Source organism: Xiphophorus hellerii, chromosome 16 (genome assembly GCF_003331165.1).
Source record: "Xiphophorus hellerii strain 12219 chromosome 16, Xiphophorus_hellerii-4.1, whole genome shotgun sequence".
In the NCBI taxonomy this organism is placed as follows: domain Eukaryota; kingdom Metazoa; phylum Chordata; class Actinopteri; order Cyprinodontiformes; family Poeciliidae; genus Xiphophorus; species Xiphophorus hellerii.
The window spans coordinates 7,063,516-7,078,251 of NC_045687.1; the positions used below are offsets into that span (position 1 = coordinate 7,063,516).

Below are 14,736 nucleotides of genomic sequence, written 5' to 3' on the forward strand. Positions count from 1 at the left end.
TAATGATGATATCAATTATATGAACACGAGTCAGTGATATTTTCATCAGCAACTCAACCTTAATGCTAAATCAATTCATAAATATGGTTGCTTACAAATTATTTTGTGATTATCATGTAATTATTTAAATCCTTGAGCAGTTTTAGTTTTATTTTATGTAATATTAGGAGTTTTTTTTTCTTTTTGAATCTCTGTAAAACGGGGAAAATGCACACATTTTAAACACTTTTTAAATACTAGAACTATTTCTTGGTTCCACCTTGAAGTTGAAACCCTGTTGTAAGTTTTCTGCGCAAATTGGTAGATTTCATGTTGTGGCACTCTCTGCTGCAGGAAAACCTTCTATGTGCATCAGTTTATAGCACAAACAAGGAACTTCTGCTGTAACTTGACTTTAATTCTGTATAGGAGCCATCTCCTCTTTCATTACTATCACTAACAAACACACGATTTCAGCCTCTGACATGGTGGGCTGTACATAAATTATAAAGTCTGAAGATAAGACTAGAATGCAATGCAATATATCCAAAAGAAATAATTAGGTTTCATGGTGTTGATGCAAGTAGTGAAATCCCCGACCTTTCAAAACTGATAAAGAAAATCGTTTAATGACAAACCGGTTACATTTTATTGAATTTGATTGTAAATTAGATTCTCTTATCTTTCACAGGCATGACATGAGGAACTTAATTGGTATTTAGACTTCAGCTCAGACGCATAAAAACAAGTGTAGTGCTTCTTTTTTTCCACCAGATGGCAGAAACAAACTTATTGAGCGTTAGATGCTTCCGATAACCAGGTGAAAATATTTGAACATATGGATATTTAATCATTTTAAAAATACCAATCAATTTACACAATGTCTCAAATCAAATTAAAAAATGCTAAAAAGTTTCCAAAAACTCTAGAGTGTCATCACAGGACCTATAGTAGCCTCTTGCTACTGTTTAACTTTTGATCTCTAAGACAAACTCAAATTACTGAGTGGCATCTAGTGGCATGTTTGTTTAGAATCAAAACAAACATCGTCTAAATTTGAGTTATTTGGAGGAGAACCACATAAAAACTGTCACATGGAGGCAGAAGTGTCAAGGCCTGGATATCATAGTGTTTTTTTATATATATATAACACCTATCACAGAGGAGCTGAACCTCCGACGATGTTGTCTTGCTGAAGCACTGCTGTCATAAAGATTTTGAGGAAAATCATAGAAAATCATGGTCCAAAGTTGTTAGTGGAAAACATGTAATCCTGGCAGCCGTTACCAGAGTGTATAAAGGGCGGAAAGCAATTTCCAAAACTCAAATGGAGTCTGGAGTAATGCAAGAAATTCATCAGGGCCTGCAGCCGACTTCACATCCAATCGAATGAAACTGTGATCGACAGCAACTACCACATGTCCATCTACACAAAGGTAACTGGTAGTAAGCATCCCATTTTTTGTCATAGCACTTATTGGTAGTCAGATCAAAGATCAATAAGTGAAGTATGCTTGATTTTTTATGTTTGTAAAATCAATGCTCTATGGCAGCATGAAAACATACTGTAGTAACTGCTGCATTTACATTTAAGCGCCTTTTTATGCTAAGGTTTACTTTTGAGCTTTTTCCTGAAGAAAAATTTGCAAAGCTCTTAAGTTATTACTTACTTACTCACTTTTGCACGTGCAAAATGCTCCCGGCAAAATTTTCTCATCACATCCAATGAGACTTTGTGCCCCTCGGCTGAGAAAGACTTGGGCTTTAACGTTGATTTCTCCGTTGTTTCTCGAAAGTAACCTTACAGACCCGACGTGCGACTCGTTGGAGAATATTTCTGCCTGTCGTCTTTGCCTCAGTGTTGGCTAAACTCAATGCTTTCAGGTAAAGCATTGAGTTTTTCTACCTGTGCCATTACAACTGTTTATTTGTTGGAGGTTTGCTCTACTTCCGCATGTGGGCGGAGCGTCATGTTAAGCTTGACCATTCAAAGCACAAAAGGTTAGCCCAGAATTTAAGGTGAAAGTAGCTGGTAGCCAGTGTAGAAACCCTAACACTGAATTTTTTCCTGTCCATTTCATGACTCCAATTTGGTGTCCTGGTGAGTTTAAAGGCAAAAGAAGGCAATTACTTTGAGCAAGGAAAAAATGACAACATGGATTATACTCGCTAATTCATGGGTTAATACCAACCTCCTTATTTTTATTATAAGATGATTTATTAATCGTAATAAAAGCTGCAGTGCACAATAAACACAAGTAGACTCAATATGTCCCTTATAATAATTTGATTACAGCTTTTAAGAACCTAATAAGCAGTTATACCCATGATGTTTTTCTGGTTTACGAATGATTTGTCAAATTACCGGTAAAAAAAAAAAATCAAATTGGATTTTACAGTTAACAGAGTTGCATTACAGGAAGGAAATACTTAATTGGATATCTGGACCTTTCTGTGTGGCCTTCCACTCAGTGTACCAGTTTGGTTTTTCTTCATGCACAACTAAAATAATAATAATTTTTTTTATAAAATAATAAAAAAAGAAAAAAACAGAACAATTTGTGACTCTAAACTGAGAATTGGATTGTTGGGGTAACAAACTGTCCCAATTTTGCACCTGGAACGTACCCTATTAAATTATCGATTTTTTAAAGAAAAAGGGTTGTGAAAAAAAAATCTAAACAAATTTATTTATAAAACTTTATTTTATTCTTCTCAACTCAACAGCTGTGGCTCTTTGAACAGTCTCCAAGTGATAAACTCAAACAACAAACATAGTACATATACGTCAAACACAGCGCCATCTATCTCACTGAAACATGAACGGTCTACAGTCAAACAAATCTTAAAAAGGATGAAAAGGATGGCAATGGGGTTCTGTCAAAAAGTCACCTGTGGCTTGAGATTTCTTCTTCTTCTTCTTCAAAAAAGGACAAGTAAAATAAAAAGAAATTAAATCAGGGAAAACATTAAATATAGTGATCAAGAAGCTAATAAAAAATACATATTTATTTTTGACTGCTTTGTATTGTTTGTAAGTGAGTACTTCTGGTTCTACGTAAATTTCCACAAACTGTATGTGAATCTTTAGTCTGATCAAAAGTGGTTACATTCAACTGTGGAGTGCCACAGAAACAATATAATATATAAAATAAATGTATTATCTTTTGTATACAATGTTTTCTTTTTGGCTTAAACACTGGTTCCGCAACAATTTATTCCTGAGGTTGCAACACTGTCTTAATTCTGATCTATGTGAAACAAACAGGGGGATGCACAACAATAATTAGTCTGATTCTGAGGACGAAAGTCAAACATAGAAGCAAAGTGACGTCCTGCAGGTTCTGAATCTGGCAGCAGTCCTTCAGTCTGGCAAACCTTTAAAGCCTTCATTTTTTGCTTTGCAGCAACACTTGCTGCTTGCTTGTTCAAGTTTTCACAAAGAGACATGCACATGCCACAGTGTCATGATGCAGTTACACAAAATAAATGAATGAGGATGCAGAAAACGCAGAATATTTAGGCATAACCAATCAGACGCAAGACACTTCATGACTCCAGACATCTTCAAGAGAGTGGTTTCAAGCATAAAACAGCCAAAAGTTTGCCCCTTTGCAGCGAGGGATCTTCTTCACAAACATTAAAGGAAACTACTAGAACACAAAATTCACTGACTGTACCTACTGGACACAGGGTGTGCAGAAACAGTAAAGGAACCAATACGAACAACTGTCAGGAGACCAATGCGAGGTAGCATCGATGAGGGGAGCAGTGGGACCTGAGAGGACAAACTTGCAGCGCTAGGTAAATGCTTAGATTTGCATTTCTGTGTATAAAGAGAAGACATATAGCCCTGTGAGAGCAAGGGAGGTGCATGAGCTCCTTTCCTTTGCAGCTGGTGAACAAATCGGACACAAATAAATCTTAAGCTTGCGAGCGAGTACCGTGTTCTGATGTGTGTGCAGTCAGGGGCAGAGCGCAGAGACCAACTCTGCCATATGTTAGTGTATAGACATCTGAATAACTGACAGGCAATAAATCATTTTTCCAGGAGCGAAGGCAAAACTCCTCTCTAAAGTTTCTCTTTTGTCAAAGGGCAAGATCAGTGTCACTAGCAGAACAATAACAATTTTACAAAGCAGATAATATAAAATAAAAAAAAAAAACATTCAACTTCTGAAATAACATCATACAGTAGCATATTTTTCAAAATGAATTTAAGATCAATTGAAAATACATGCACAATTTCCATGGACAATATTTCTTCCTTTGTTTTTCACAACACTGTAACATTGTAGGTTGGTTTAATCTAGTCTGTTTTACAAACACGTATGAGACACAAATAAACTATAGGAAATCACAAACATGCATGTTCTTACACTGAAAGAAAAAGGAAACAGACAGCCATTATTAACAATTTTACATTATAGCGGTATTGGAAAAAAAAGGAGATGAATGGAATTAAACCATGTTAACAACAGGTGGGGCAGGAGTTAGGGCAGGGCTTGCTTGGTTGGATTGCATGTCACGAGGTCAAGGGTCAAGACTGCTGGCCACCCCACTGACTCTCCACAGGCCTTCGCAGAAGCTCCTCCACATGCCTCGCCACGTCCATGGTGTCATCGAGGTCAAAGTCGCCGTCTCCGTCCAACACGGGGTCAGCCCTGTCAAGGGAAGCAGAGACCATTCACGCCTGGTCAAGGCAACAAAATCCACACAAAGGAGATGATATTTTTGAGGGTCTTGTTAACTTACATAGGAGGGTACATCGCATAAGTGTGAGAGTGATTAACGGGTGCTGGAGAGGCACCCTGATCCATATATGTTGGATTTCCACTGACTGGGTCTGGATTAGCTGTAGCAAAGCTGCAAAAGAAACACCGACCCCCAATAAAAAATAAAAAATGAATTAAACTGTAAATCTGGAACAAAAGATTGATGAGAATTGATTCGGCGGTTTCCTAAGCAACAATTCTCAGCGTGCTTCCTGTGCTTTTCTATATCCTTGGGTCCATTTTCTGAAGCACTGCGAAACCTACCATGGAGATAGGCAGGCGGTGCAGCTTCATAACTAACAAGCCTAACTCATATGATGAGTGAAAGACAAGCTCATGCAGGAACCCCCGCCATCTTTAATTGGCCTCCTCCAACTGTAACAGCTAACTAATGGCTAACCTGAATTCAAGGTCCGGCCCTGGATGATTAACTCTAAATGCTGCTTTAGAATAATAACAGGCAAGTGGATGGCAGAGAAGGAAGAGTAGGGAGGCAAAACAGAAATGGAGGAATAAGAGGAAAAGTACAGGCAGGAAATACTTACTCAGGCACTACTTGTCTGATTTGTGGTTTCACGTAACCATCCACTGCTTTAGCTATAAATAAATTTGGGAAAATTGTAAAAACAAATTTAATTTTTAGCAAAAAATACATCTTCTTCTTGCTTCAGCAATTTTGGAGCTTATTTGAACAGAGTTTCTTACAGAGGGGTGGTGTGTAATATTTGGCAAACACCTCATCCTTGGGTCTGTCAGGATAGAGGAATAGGAGGTGATTGAGATCACTAATGCGGTCGGCCAGAGAGCGAATGGAGAAGTCTTTAGTTGTGTAGGGCATCAGATTCCAAACCATCCGCTCACCTAAACACACAGAGTCAACTATCAATAACAGCAATCACACTCTCCCATTTCTTTCAAGGAGAAAATTTCAGATGATGAGACGGTATCAGAACAGAAACTAAATGTTGTCATTGGGTAAAGTAGCAGTTGTTTATTTACAGACAGGTTAAAAAGAAAGAACACTTCATCAAGCAAATTTTATTATAGAAAGCTAACCCAAGAATACAAGAATAAAAATACAAACTGCACTTATCAAACAAAAAACAAAAAAACAATCCCAACCAACTGCATCCTATATGATGATGCCATCCATCCATCCATCCATCCATCCATCCATCCATCCATCCATCCATCCATCCATCCATCCATTTTCTTCCTGGGGTTGGGTCGCGGGGGTAGGAGCTTCAGAAGGGAGGCCCAGACTTCCCTCTCCCCAGCCACTAGTTCCAGCTCCTCCGGGGGAATCCCAAGGCGTTCCCAGGCCAGCCGAGAAACATAGTCCCTCCAGCGTGTCCTGGGTCTTCCCCGGGGCCTCCTCCCAGTGGGACGTGCCCGGAACACCTCACCAGGGAGGCGTCCAGGAGGCATCCTGACCAGATGCCCGAGCCACCTCAACTGGCTCCTCTCGACGTGAAGGAGCAACGGCTCTACTCTGAGTCCCTCCTGGATGACTGAGCTTCTCACCCTATCTCTAAGGGAGAGCCCAGACACCCTATGGAGAAAACCCATTTCGGCCGCTTGTATCAGCAATGTTGTTCTTTCAGTCATGACCCAAAGCTCATGACCATAGATGAGGGTGGGAACGTAGATCAACCGGTAAATCGAGACCTTCGCTTTTTGACTCAGCTCTCTCTTCACCATGACGGACTGGTACAGCGCCCGCTTCACGGCAGACGCTGCGCCAATGCCTGTCGATCTCCTGCTCCCTTCTTCCCTCATTCGTGAATAAGATCCCGAGATACTTGAACTCCTCCACTTGGGGCAGGACATCCCCCCCCCCCGACCCGGAGAAGGCACTCTACCCTTTTCCGGCTCAAGACCATGGCCTTGGAGGCACTGATCCTCATCCTGGCCGCTTCACACTCAGCTGCGAACCGCTCCAGCGAGAGCTGCAGATCATGACCTGACGAAGCCAATAGGACCACATCATCTGCAAAAAGCAGAGATGAGATCCTAAGGCCACCAAAACGGATCCCTTCCACACCTTGACTGCACCTAGAAATTCTGTCCATGAAAGTAATGAACAGAATCGGTGACAAAGGGCAGCCCTGGCGGAGTCCAACTCTCACCGGAAACGAGCCCGACTTACTGCCGGCAATGCAGACCAGACTCTGACGCCGGTCATACAGGGACCCAGGGACCCAACCAACTGCTATGCATCATAGCATAGCAATGATGCTATTGTTAAATTGTGAGAGAACGAATAACTACATTTTTCTTGGCTTAATTTCACCAGTCACATCCAGGTCTGATTACTGATTGACTTCTTTGTAAATGTGCTCTACCCAGAATTCCTCTAGTGACATAGTTTTTGCTTCACCTGGTTCAAATTATGTTATTGCATTTTAGGCAAAATATGTTCCATCACCTGTATATATATATGTCTAAACATAGTGAAGTCAGGAAGCTGTATTACCATGAGACCATCTGTGCTGCAACAACCTATCAGACCAATTAGGACTTTGCCAACAGGGACCAGTTTGTAGGTAATCAGAAACAGCCATTGGTTGATTAAATGAATAATGAAATAAATAAATAAATAAATAAACTTTGAGACACTCACACATCTTCCAACATTTGAGCTGAATGAACAAAACAGGTCATTCAGCTATTGACCTCACGCACTGACTTTTTAATGTCAGTACTCGACATTAAAAAAAGATTAAGGGGACAAAGCCGCCATCTCCTCTTTTTGAAGTCAAGTGAGACTTTCCAAGTAGTGTCTTGACGACTCCAACGAAGGATCTTCGTGCTGCCTGCTGCACGAAATACGCTTTCAGACAAAACCACAAGAGAAGCCAGTAAAACTCTGGGTCCTTCCTGGAAAGTTACTAACATTCAATTTAAGCTTGGTGTGTGTGTAGGGGGGGGGGTATCAAAAGACTTCACCTTCATCTTAAGGTCACAAGTCTTTTGAAGGGTGGTGACCATTTCTTCAAACAGCCCCTGAACTTTATAATTGATATTGACTATTCTGGAAAGCTGGGGCCTCAGAGATGTCTTTGCTGCTGCAGCCAAACCCATGATTTGCCCACAGCCCTGGAAAAGACACCAGATGTCTAGATTTTTGGAACGTGGGGTCAGTCAAGACACAAATCCCCTACACAGCTGGATTAAAGGCACTTTTTTTCCCAAATGAAGAAGCCATTTCCTGAATGGCAAGATCACACCTCTATTTCATTTTTGCTTATTTGCAAATTATTCAGTCTTGCAGGAGGATTGCTTTAGAGAACTTTAAAACTATTCGATGATCCTCTTGGATCCAGGGTGGCATTACAGAGCAGTGATTGCTCTGACAAAATTCAGAGCTGTGAACACACACAGCATGCTGAGCAGTGTAAGACAATGACTGAACATAAATACTCCAGACATTCCACCTAAAACAAAACAAACTGTAAAACAAAAGAACATCTCCTAAATAAAAATTTATGTTTAACAGGAATAGAGCAATGTGGCTACAAAGGCTCCTTTAGAAATGATTCAAAGAAAACCACAATAAACAACACAAGTTATGAGAAATGACAAATGTTAAGCAAGACTTATGTCTTACTGAAGAGGTCAATACAAATAACTTGAGATACCAAGTTGCTTTCTTGTTTTTTCTTGCGGTTGACACTTCACTAGCTTCAAAGCTGTGCAAAGAATAACATTTCTGAAAGGGATGCACACATTGTCCGACTCATTTGCATTTCCTAAAGCTAAAGCAAGTTTCAAATGTGACATCCAGCACATCCTACCTGCTTTGTTGGGATTTTCTGCCACCCACGCAATTGTTATACCTCCGATCTCAGAGTCACTGAAGCGCAGAAGAAAGGTACCATTGGGTTTGGACATCAGCATATCTTGAGCCTGCTGCTTGTTCACAAAGCCCAGAATTGCTCTACAGAGAGAATGTTGTATACAAATACAAAGAAATAATTTCTGATTTAGCTCATTTTTGTTTTGCTAGTTGCCATGGGAAACATAAAAACAGAATGTATGAAAACATTTAGTGCCTTAGAAAGTGAAATAAAACATTCAAAATGAAATGAATGAAGTTCATGTAGTGTTTTATTTAATGTGTCTGATCAGCCACAATTTACAGCTAAACACTAAAACTGAATCTACAGCTTCCTTACCCATCATTCCAGTGAGGCTTGAGATGCTTCTTTGTAAGTTCCATCACACCATCGAACCACTGCCAAAATGTGAAGTTCCTTCCTGGAAGGCTTTCCTGTGGACAGAAAATATGTTGGGGGCACAAATCTCCTGAAAGCCATGCAGGATTTAGTTTGACTGATTTTTTTTTTTTTTTTCCACATTTCTCTAAATCAGCTCAGTTCACTTAAATGAAGATTAAATAGGGACAAGACTTTAACAAGTAATTTTTGATTAATACATATTACACAGATTTTAAAGCATTAAAAATTTTAACACATTATATACTGTATATATGTATATATATTTTTTTTGTTGAAAATGGTTCCAGCCAAAATCTTGGTATTTTTGCGTGTTTAATTAATCTGACGCACAAGGCACGTCCGCAAACAGCAGCAATGGACAACAAAATTGCTTCTCTTGGCTCATTGGGGCTTCATAAACCAATATTATGGGCCCCTGGAAAAGACTGCTGTTACGTGTGTATTGTGCAAAAAGGAGTCAGCCTGTCAAGGCTAAAAAAAAGTTATCTCAAGGAGAGGCGTCCCCAATGCCAATGTTAGCATCCACATTTCTGAAGAAGTATTTTCTCAAAGAAGTTTCTGAAATACTTGAAAGCTGAATGGGCACAATAGCACATTTTTATGGTTGAATTATGTAAATAATTGCTCAAAAACAAAAAATATGTTGTTGAGCTCACCTTTCTATTTATTCAACGATTTAGCAGCTAGAGATGTTTTTAAATTGAAAATGTTGCTTTTTGTAGATGTATAATTTTCAATTAAAATGTTAATTGCAATTAATTAACTTGAGTTAAAATTTTTAATTGAGTCCCACCACCAATACATAATTTCCACTGTGTATGTGCGAATGGATATAGCTGTGTTCGTGTATGACCTTGGTGCACTTTTTTCTAAAGGGCTGACGCATAATGGTTTGATCAGCCAATGAGAAAGATAGTGTATGGTGAATGGAGATCCATTTTCAGCCCATTTACTGTTTTAAGCCAGTAAATGGAGCCTCCGGCATTGTTCTATGTGGACAAACAAGACAATTAAGATGAAGACTTGACTGCCAATGAAGAATTCTCACTCAAGCTGACCACAGAAAAGAGCAGTGAGGATGCCACAAATGAAACAGGAAATATTTCTGTGTATGAATCTCTTACTGACAACGAAAGCTACCAAGAGAGCAAAGCTTGTGGTTGAAACACATTATGTACTATGAGTTGAGAGCTTTAAAAAAAAAAAAAACAAATCTAAATAAAGTGATAAAACTCTGATGATAACAGATAAACTGAACACTATTTTTGAAAGCTGCATGTTTGCTCAGAGCATCACGAGGTAAGCGGACTGGTGCTAACCCTGTTAAACTGTGACCAGGTCATCGTCATGCTCCGGTAGTCATCAGGATTGTTGCTGGAGCTGCTGAAAGCTTTCTGAGCCAGGAAGACCAGGTTCTCCTCAGATAGCCCTCTGTTGCTCTGCACCTCTGCCTTGTACTTCATGTTGATGGCTTCACACAGCTGAGGCCAAAGCACCTTATCTGGCACGAGAAAAGGCACTCGACCCTGATGGGAACAAAATGTAAAAAACTTTCGGTGACCTCGCTGACAAAAATGAACATGCATTCACATAAGCAGCTTTTTGCTTATGACATTATGAATTGTGCATTAATCAATGACTCGATGCCTAGTTTCACAACTACATATACTATGTATTTGGGTTCCAGATTCAAATGTTTGCATATTGGTTGCTTTAGTGCTACCAGGCCTTTACAAGGTGAATATAGAAGTAATCAGCACAAACTGTGAAAAAGAAATTGCTCAAGTACATTGAAGTTTGCTTAAACAGCAACAACTCAAAAAAAGAATCTTAATGAGGAAAATTCCAATAAAGCCAAGAATAAACTAGGCATAAAACAGTAAAGATCAAGAACTTGTTTGTCTTTAAAGCCAAAACAGAGATTTTGAAAAGACTTCAAACCCAAAAGTAACTTCATCATATTTCAGATGCAAATATGAAGAGGAAACAAAGTCAAATTCCTTGAATTTGTGCACAAACTTAGCAAATAAGCTAAATCTGAAATTGAAAGGAATTGCTAAATTCTATTATGATATACAAGCTAACTACCAGCAGCAATGCAAGCAAATAAGACTAAAGCTGAATGTTTATTAACAGGATGTGTACACAACTATATGTGGGAAAGATGTTATGACCAAAAGGAAAGAAAAAAATTCTTACCCAACTTTTACTGCCTTTATTAAAAAGTTAAACACCAAGCTCTGTTACATTAATGTGCTACTTTATAACCTTAGTATTTACTTAGGTGGTAAATGTTTAAAAAGAAACTGCTTTTACAACATACTTTCTATTAAAGTGTAAAGGACTGTACAAGTGCCTCGTAAACAGAAAATTGTATTCTTACATTTGTATATCTCCACAAAATATTCTTGAAAACAAGCTTTCACATTGGTTATCACAGGCCTGACTAAAATAAATTTCTCTATTATTGTAGAGTACATGTATGTTTAAACTCTACTGGTCCTCAATGCAGAAACGATGTCTCAACTTTTTATTTTATGACTTAACTATTTAGTTTTTAAAAAATGTATTACTACCATTTTCAGGGTTGTGAGATTTGTCAGCTGTTTCATTTGGGTGTTAATTTTATAACTTTGAACTATTATTTCCTTCAAGGAGAAAAGACACAAATGAAAGCCAGAAAAATAGAGTTTAGTCTTTTTTTCATCTAGATGTTTTGGATGAGTTAAAAATGCACAAGAATTTCAAAAATGCAACCACATCTACAGAAAATTTGGAAAGCAGACACACAATTCCACAGAAACATTTTACTTACTGCCTCTGCAAACGCATTGTCCCACAATACAGTTGCTGTGGCATTATTGTCTTGACTACCATGAACTATCACCACAACAGGAAGTGATAATGTCTGTTCAGAGAAAAAAAAACCCAATAACATTCAGTCGGCACATAAATGCAACCAAGATTGTGCACATACAGCAAAAATACATAGAAACGTATGCAAAGCGTATGTTTTAGCAGAAGCTTAGATTTTTTTGAGGATAAACAGATTTCCACAATTACAAAAAACAACTGATTCCAGTCTTTTCCTATAAAAGTTAATGTAACTCTATTGCTGACTTTTGTCTGTGTATAAGCTTACCTTAACTTGAAAGACAAGTTCATTACTTCCAACACTAAACTGAGACTCAAACAGGATGGTGAACTTCTCTTCTGTGACTGACTCTGCTCCACGTCTGTCCGATCGTTTGATCCTTTTCAAAGACTACAAAAAAGATAAATATGTTTATGCACAGTATAAACAGTAGGGACATGCTAAATTACCTTTAAATATAAATAATCAATAAAGAGCAATGGGGATTAACCACAGCCGAGATCTTCAAGAAGCATCGGTTGCAGCCTATCAATCTGGGAACATTTTGTTTTTTCCCACCACAATATATATTTCAGATAGGAAACTGCAGCCCATTTGGACCAGAACTTCCCCTCACAAGATCAGTTTCTTTCATTCAACCATTAGACTGTTGAACAAGACTCTGGCATAACACACCTCATCCACCTGCTACTCTGCACCTGTTTATATATTGTATATTTTTCATATTCATATTCTTTTTAAAATATTTTTCACCATCATATCAAATCAATTTCCTAGCCTGTGAACTTGTTTACTGGCAATCACAGTAAAGTGATTCTGATTTGTACTTTTGTAAGTGTCAGAATAAAAAAAAAAAAACAATTAAATATTAATTACAAAACATTGCTAGCCTGAATAAATTAGGTACCCTACATATGGGAAAATATATCATATAAGATCAAATAAAAATCCAACTGAAAGAAAATCATTTTCACAAACCAAAGCTAGTAAGATTTTCTCAAGGATGAAAACTACAATGTCCATCCACATTATCCACCTTCTTCTGCTGTCAATAATATTTCCTCTTTTATTCGCAAACATGAGTTTTAACATTCCAAATAATGTTATTCTTTCAATGGGAAGATATATTAAGATCCACTTTATCCACAGATTCACAATTCATCCATGAATCTGAGGAGGTCCACGGATTCTCATGATTATACACTTTTCAGTACACAAAAATAATTTAAATGGTTGAGGATTCAATGTAATATGTTTTGAAATCATGCATGTTCATACAGTTATTTTACCACCCCAAGTAAATTACTTATTTTTACATCGCCACCAACATTTCAACAGTATTCCTTTACTTTCCACGTAAAGCATGCATAAGTCCGGTGTGATATTTTTGTAGTATCTATGAAGCTATGCATGTTTAACAAGCATGCATCCACCCTTCATATATTGCATTACATTTGATGTGTTCTTTTATTGATTTGGTATTGCATTGTGGCAGAAGCTTTTTCCCAGAGTTTGTCAGAAATTTCATTTTAAAGGTTTTCTTTTCCAGGCATTCAGCCTCTTCTGTGAATGTCCAGATGATTGTGCTAATAGAAAACTGGAGCACTTTGGGAAAATACCCTTTGTGTGATCATTATTATTTATCTAAATTTTTCCAAAGGTGAAGAGCGAGGTTGCATGATAACATTATTCTAATTTAATCCAACAAAGTTTTGAGGCCGGATGTACAATATTTCAGACCAAGTTCAAATTCAGCTTTCAGCTCATCAAATGACATCCTGGTATTTGAATAGTATGAAAGCAAGCCCTGTATTCTTGGAAATCTTTTTGGACTCCATATTTTAAAAGCTATTTTTTCACAGCTATTTTTTCCCAACACAAACACAGACTGCTTCCTTGAACTTTCCAGCACTTTTTAGAAGCAACTTCACAAAAAAAGAAGAGAAAAGAAAAGAAAAGCATAGAGTCTCGTCCTGCTGTCCACACTGGAGTCCCGCCTTCCTCAGTTTATTCAGTCTAAAGCGATTCTCCATTTGGGTGTTTATTTGATAACTTTTAACTTGAGTTTTGGATTTAATTCCAGTGCTTCCAGTTTCATCTCCTGCACATAAATACACCAGTGATATTCACTCATTAGTGTCACTTTTCTGCTGTATCATAGTCTCTATCGCCGTTAGAATTACAAAGCATTCAAATGAGAATCTTTATCATTGAAGTTTTCTGCTCCCTGCCTTTTCATAGCTCCTGGAATGCAAGTTGCTTAGATGATTTTTCTCTTGATCCACTTCACTTTTCAAACCTTACCATGTCAAATTTGAGACTTTGAAATGGGATTTTGTTCAGACCGAGGGATTTTTAGTCCAATTTAAAGTTACACATGTAGAGCCGCGTGAGACACGTGGACAGTCCCATAATTGGACATTCAAGACATTTTGAAATCAATTAAAAAGTTGATCCAGATTTACCGTTAAAAAGTTGTTCATAAGTGGAAAACATTTAAGACATCTTTCAATCTTACTTAGCGGGCAAGTGAGAGACTGACAAAGTCATATAGAAAATGACTACTCCAAATTCTAGCTACCAAATATGGTTGAGTTGTATTTTTGAATATTTAAGGTAAATAAAAAAAAATGTAAACACAAGATTATTTTTAGCATTTCTCAATATAGACCGAACTACCTAGTATTTTGTACATCCACCTGGTTCCACGAAAACTGTTTTCACATGTTAGGGCACGGCACCGTAGAGTGTGTGGGTTAAGGGTGGGGCAGCCGTGTGTCCTGACACTGACCTGAGAAGGTTAGGAGCTGTGTAAATAAATGGATCTGTTTTGCATATCTTTCATCAATATATTAGTTTCTCTACT

The 14,736-nt window shown here is 38.0% G+C and overlaps 1 protein-coding gene across 2 annotated transcripts in view; it reads right to left on the reverse strand.

Moving 5' to 3' along the window:
• Positions 1-2,665: 2,665 nt before the first annotated feature.
• stat5a (signal transducer and activator of transcription 5a) overlaps positions 2,666-14,736 on the reverse strand; it is a 59,837-nt gene continuing 47,766 nt past the window's right edge. The window contains exons 10-18 of one of the 2 annotated variants that reach the window (XM_032587784.1): positions 12,138-12,260; positions 11,811-11,903; positions 10,315-10,521; positions 8,933-9,027; positions 8,552-8,694; positions 5,460-5,615; positions 5,300-5,351; positions 4,735-4,845; positions 2,666-4,643 (exon numbers count right to left, since the gene is read on the reverse strand). In XM_032587784.1, the coding sequence (XP_032443675.1) occupies positions 4,520-4,643; positions 4,735-4,845; positions 5,300-5,351; positions 5,460-5,615; positions 8,552-8,694; positions 8,933-9,027; positions 10,315-10,521; positions 11,811-11,903; positions 12,138-12,260 (1,104 nt within the window). In that variant the 3' untranslated portion in view covers positions 2,666-4,519. The remainder of the gene's footprint in view (positions 4,644-4,734; positions 4,846-5,299; positions 5,352-5,459; positions 5,616-8,551; positions 8,695-8,932; positions 9,028-10,314; positions 10,522-11,810; positions 11,904-12,137; positions 12,261-14,736) is intronic. The other variant, XM_032587783.1, reaches the window with a different exon arrangement.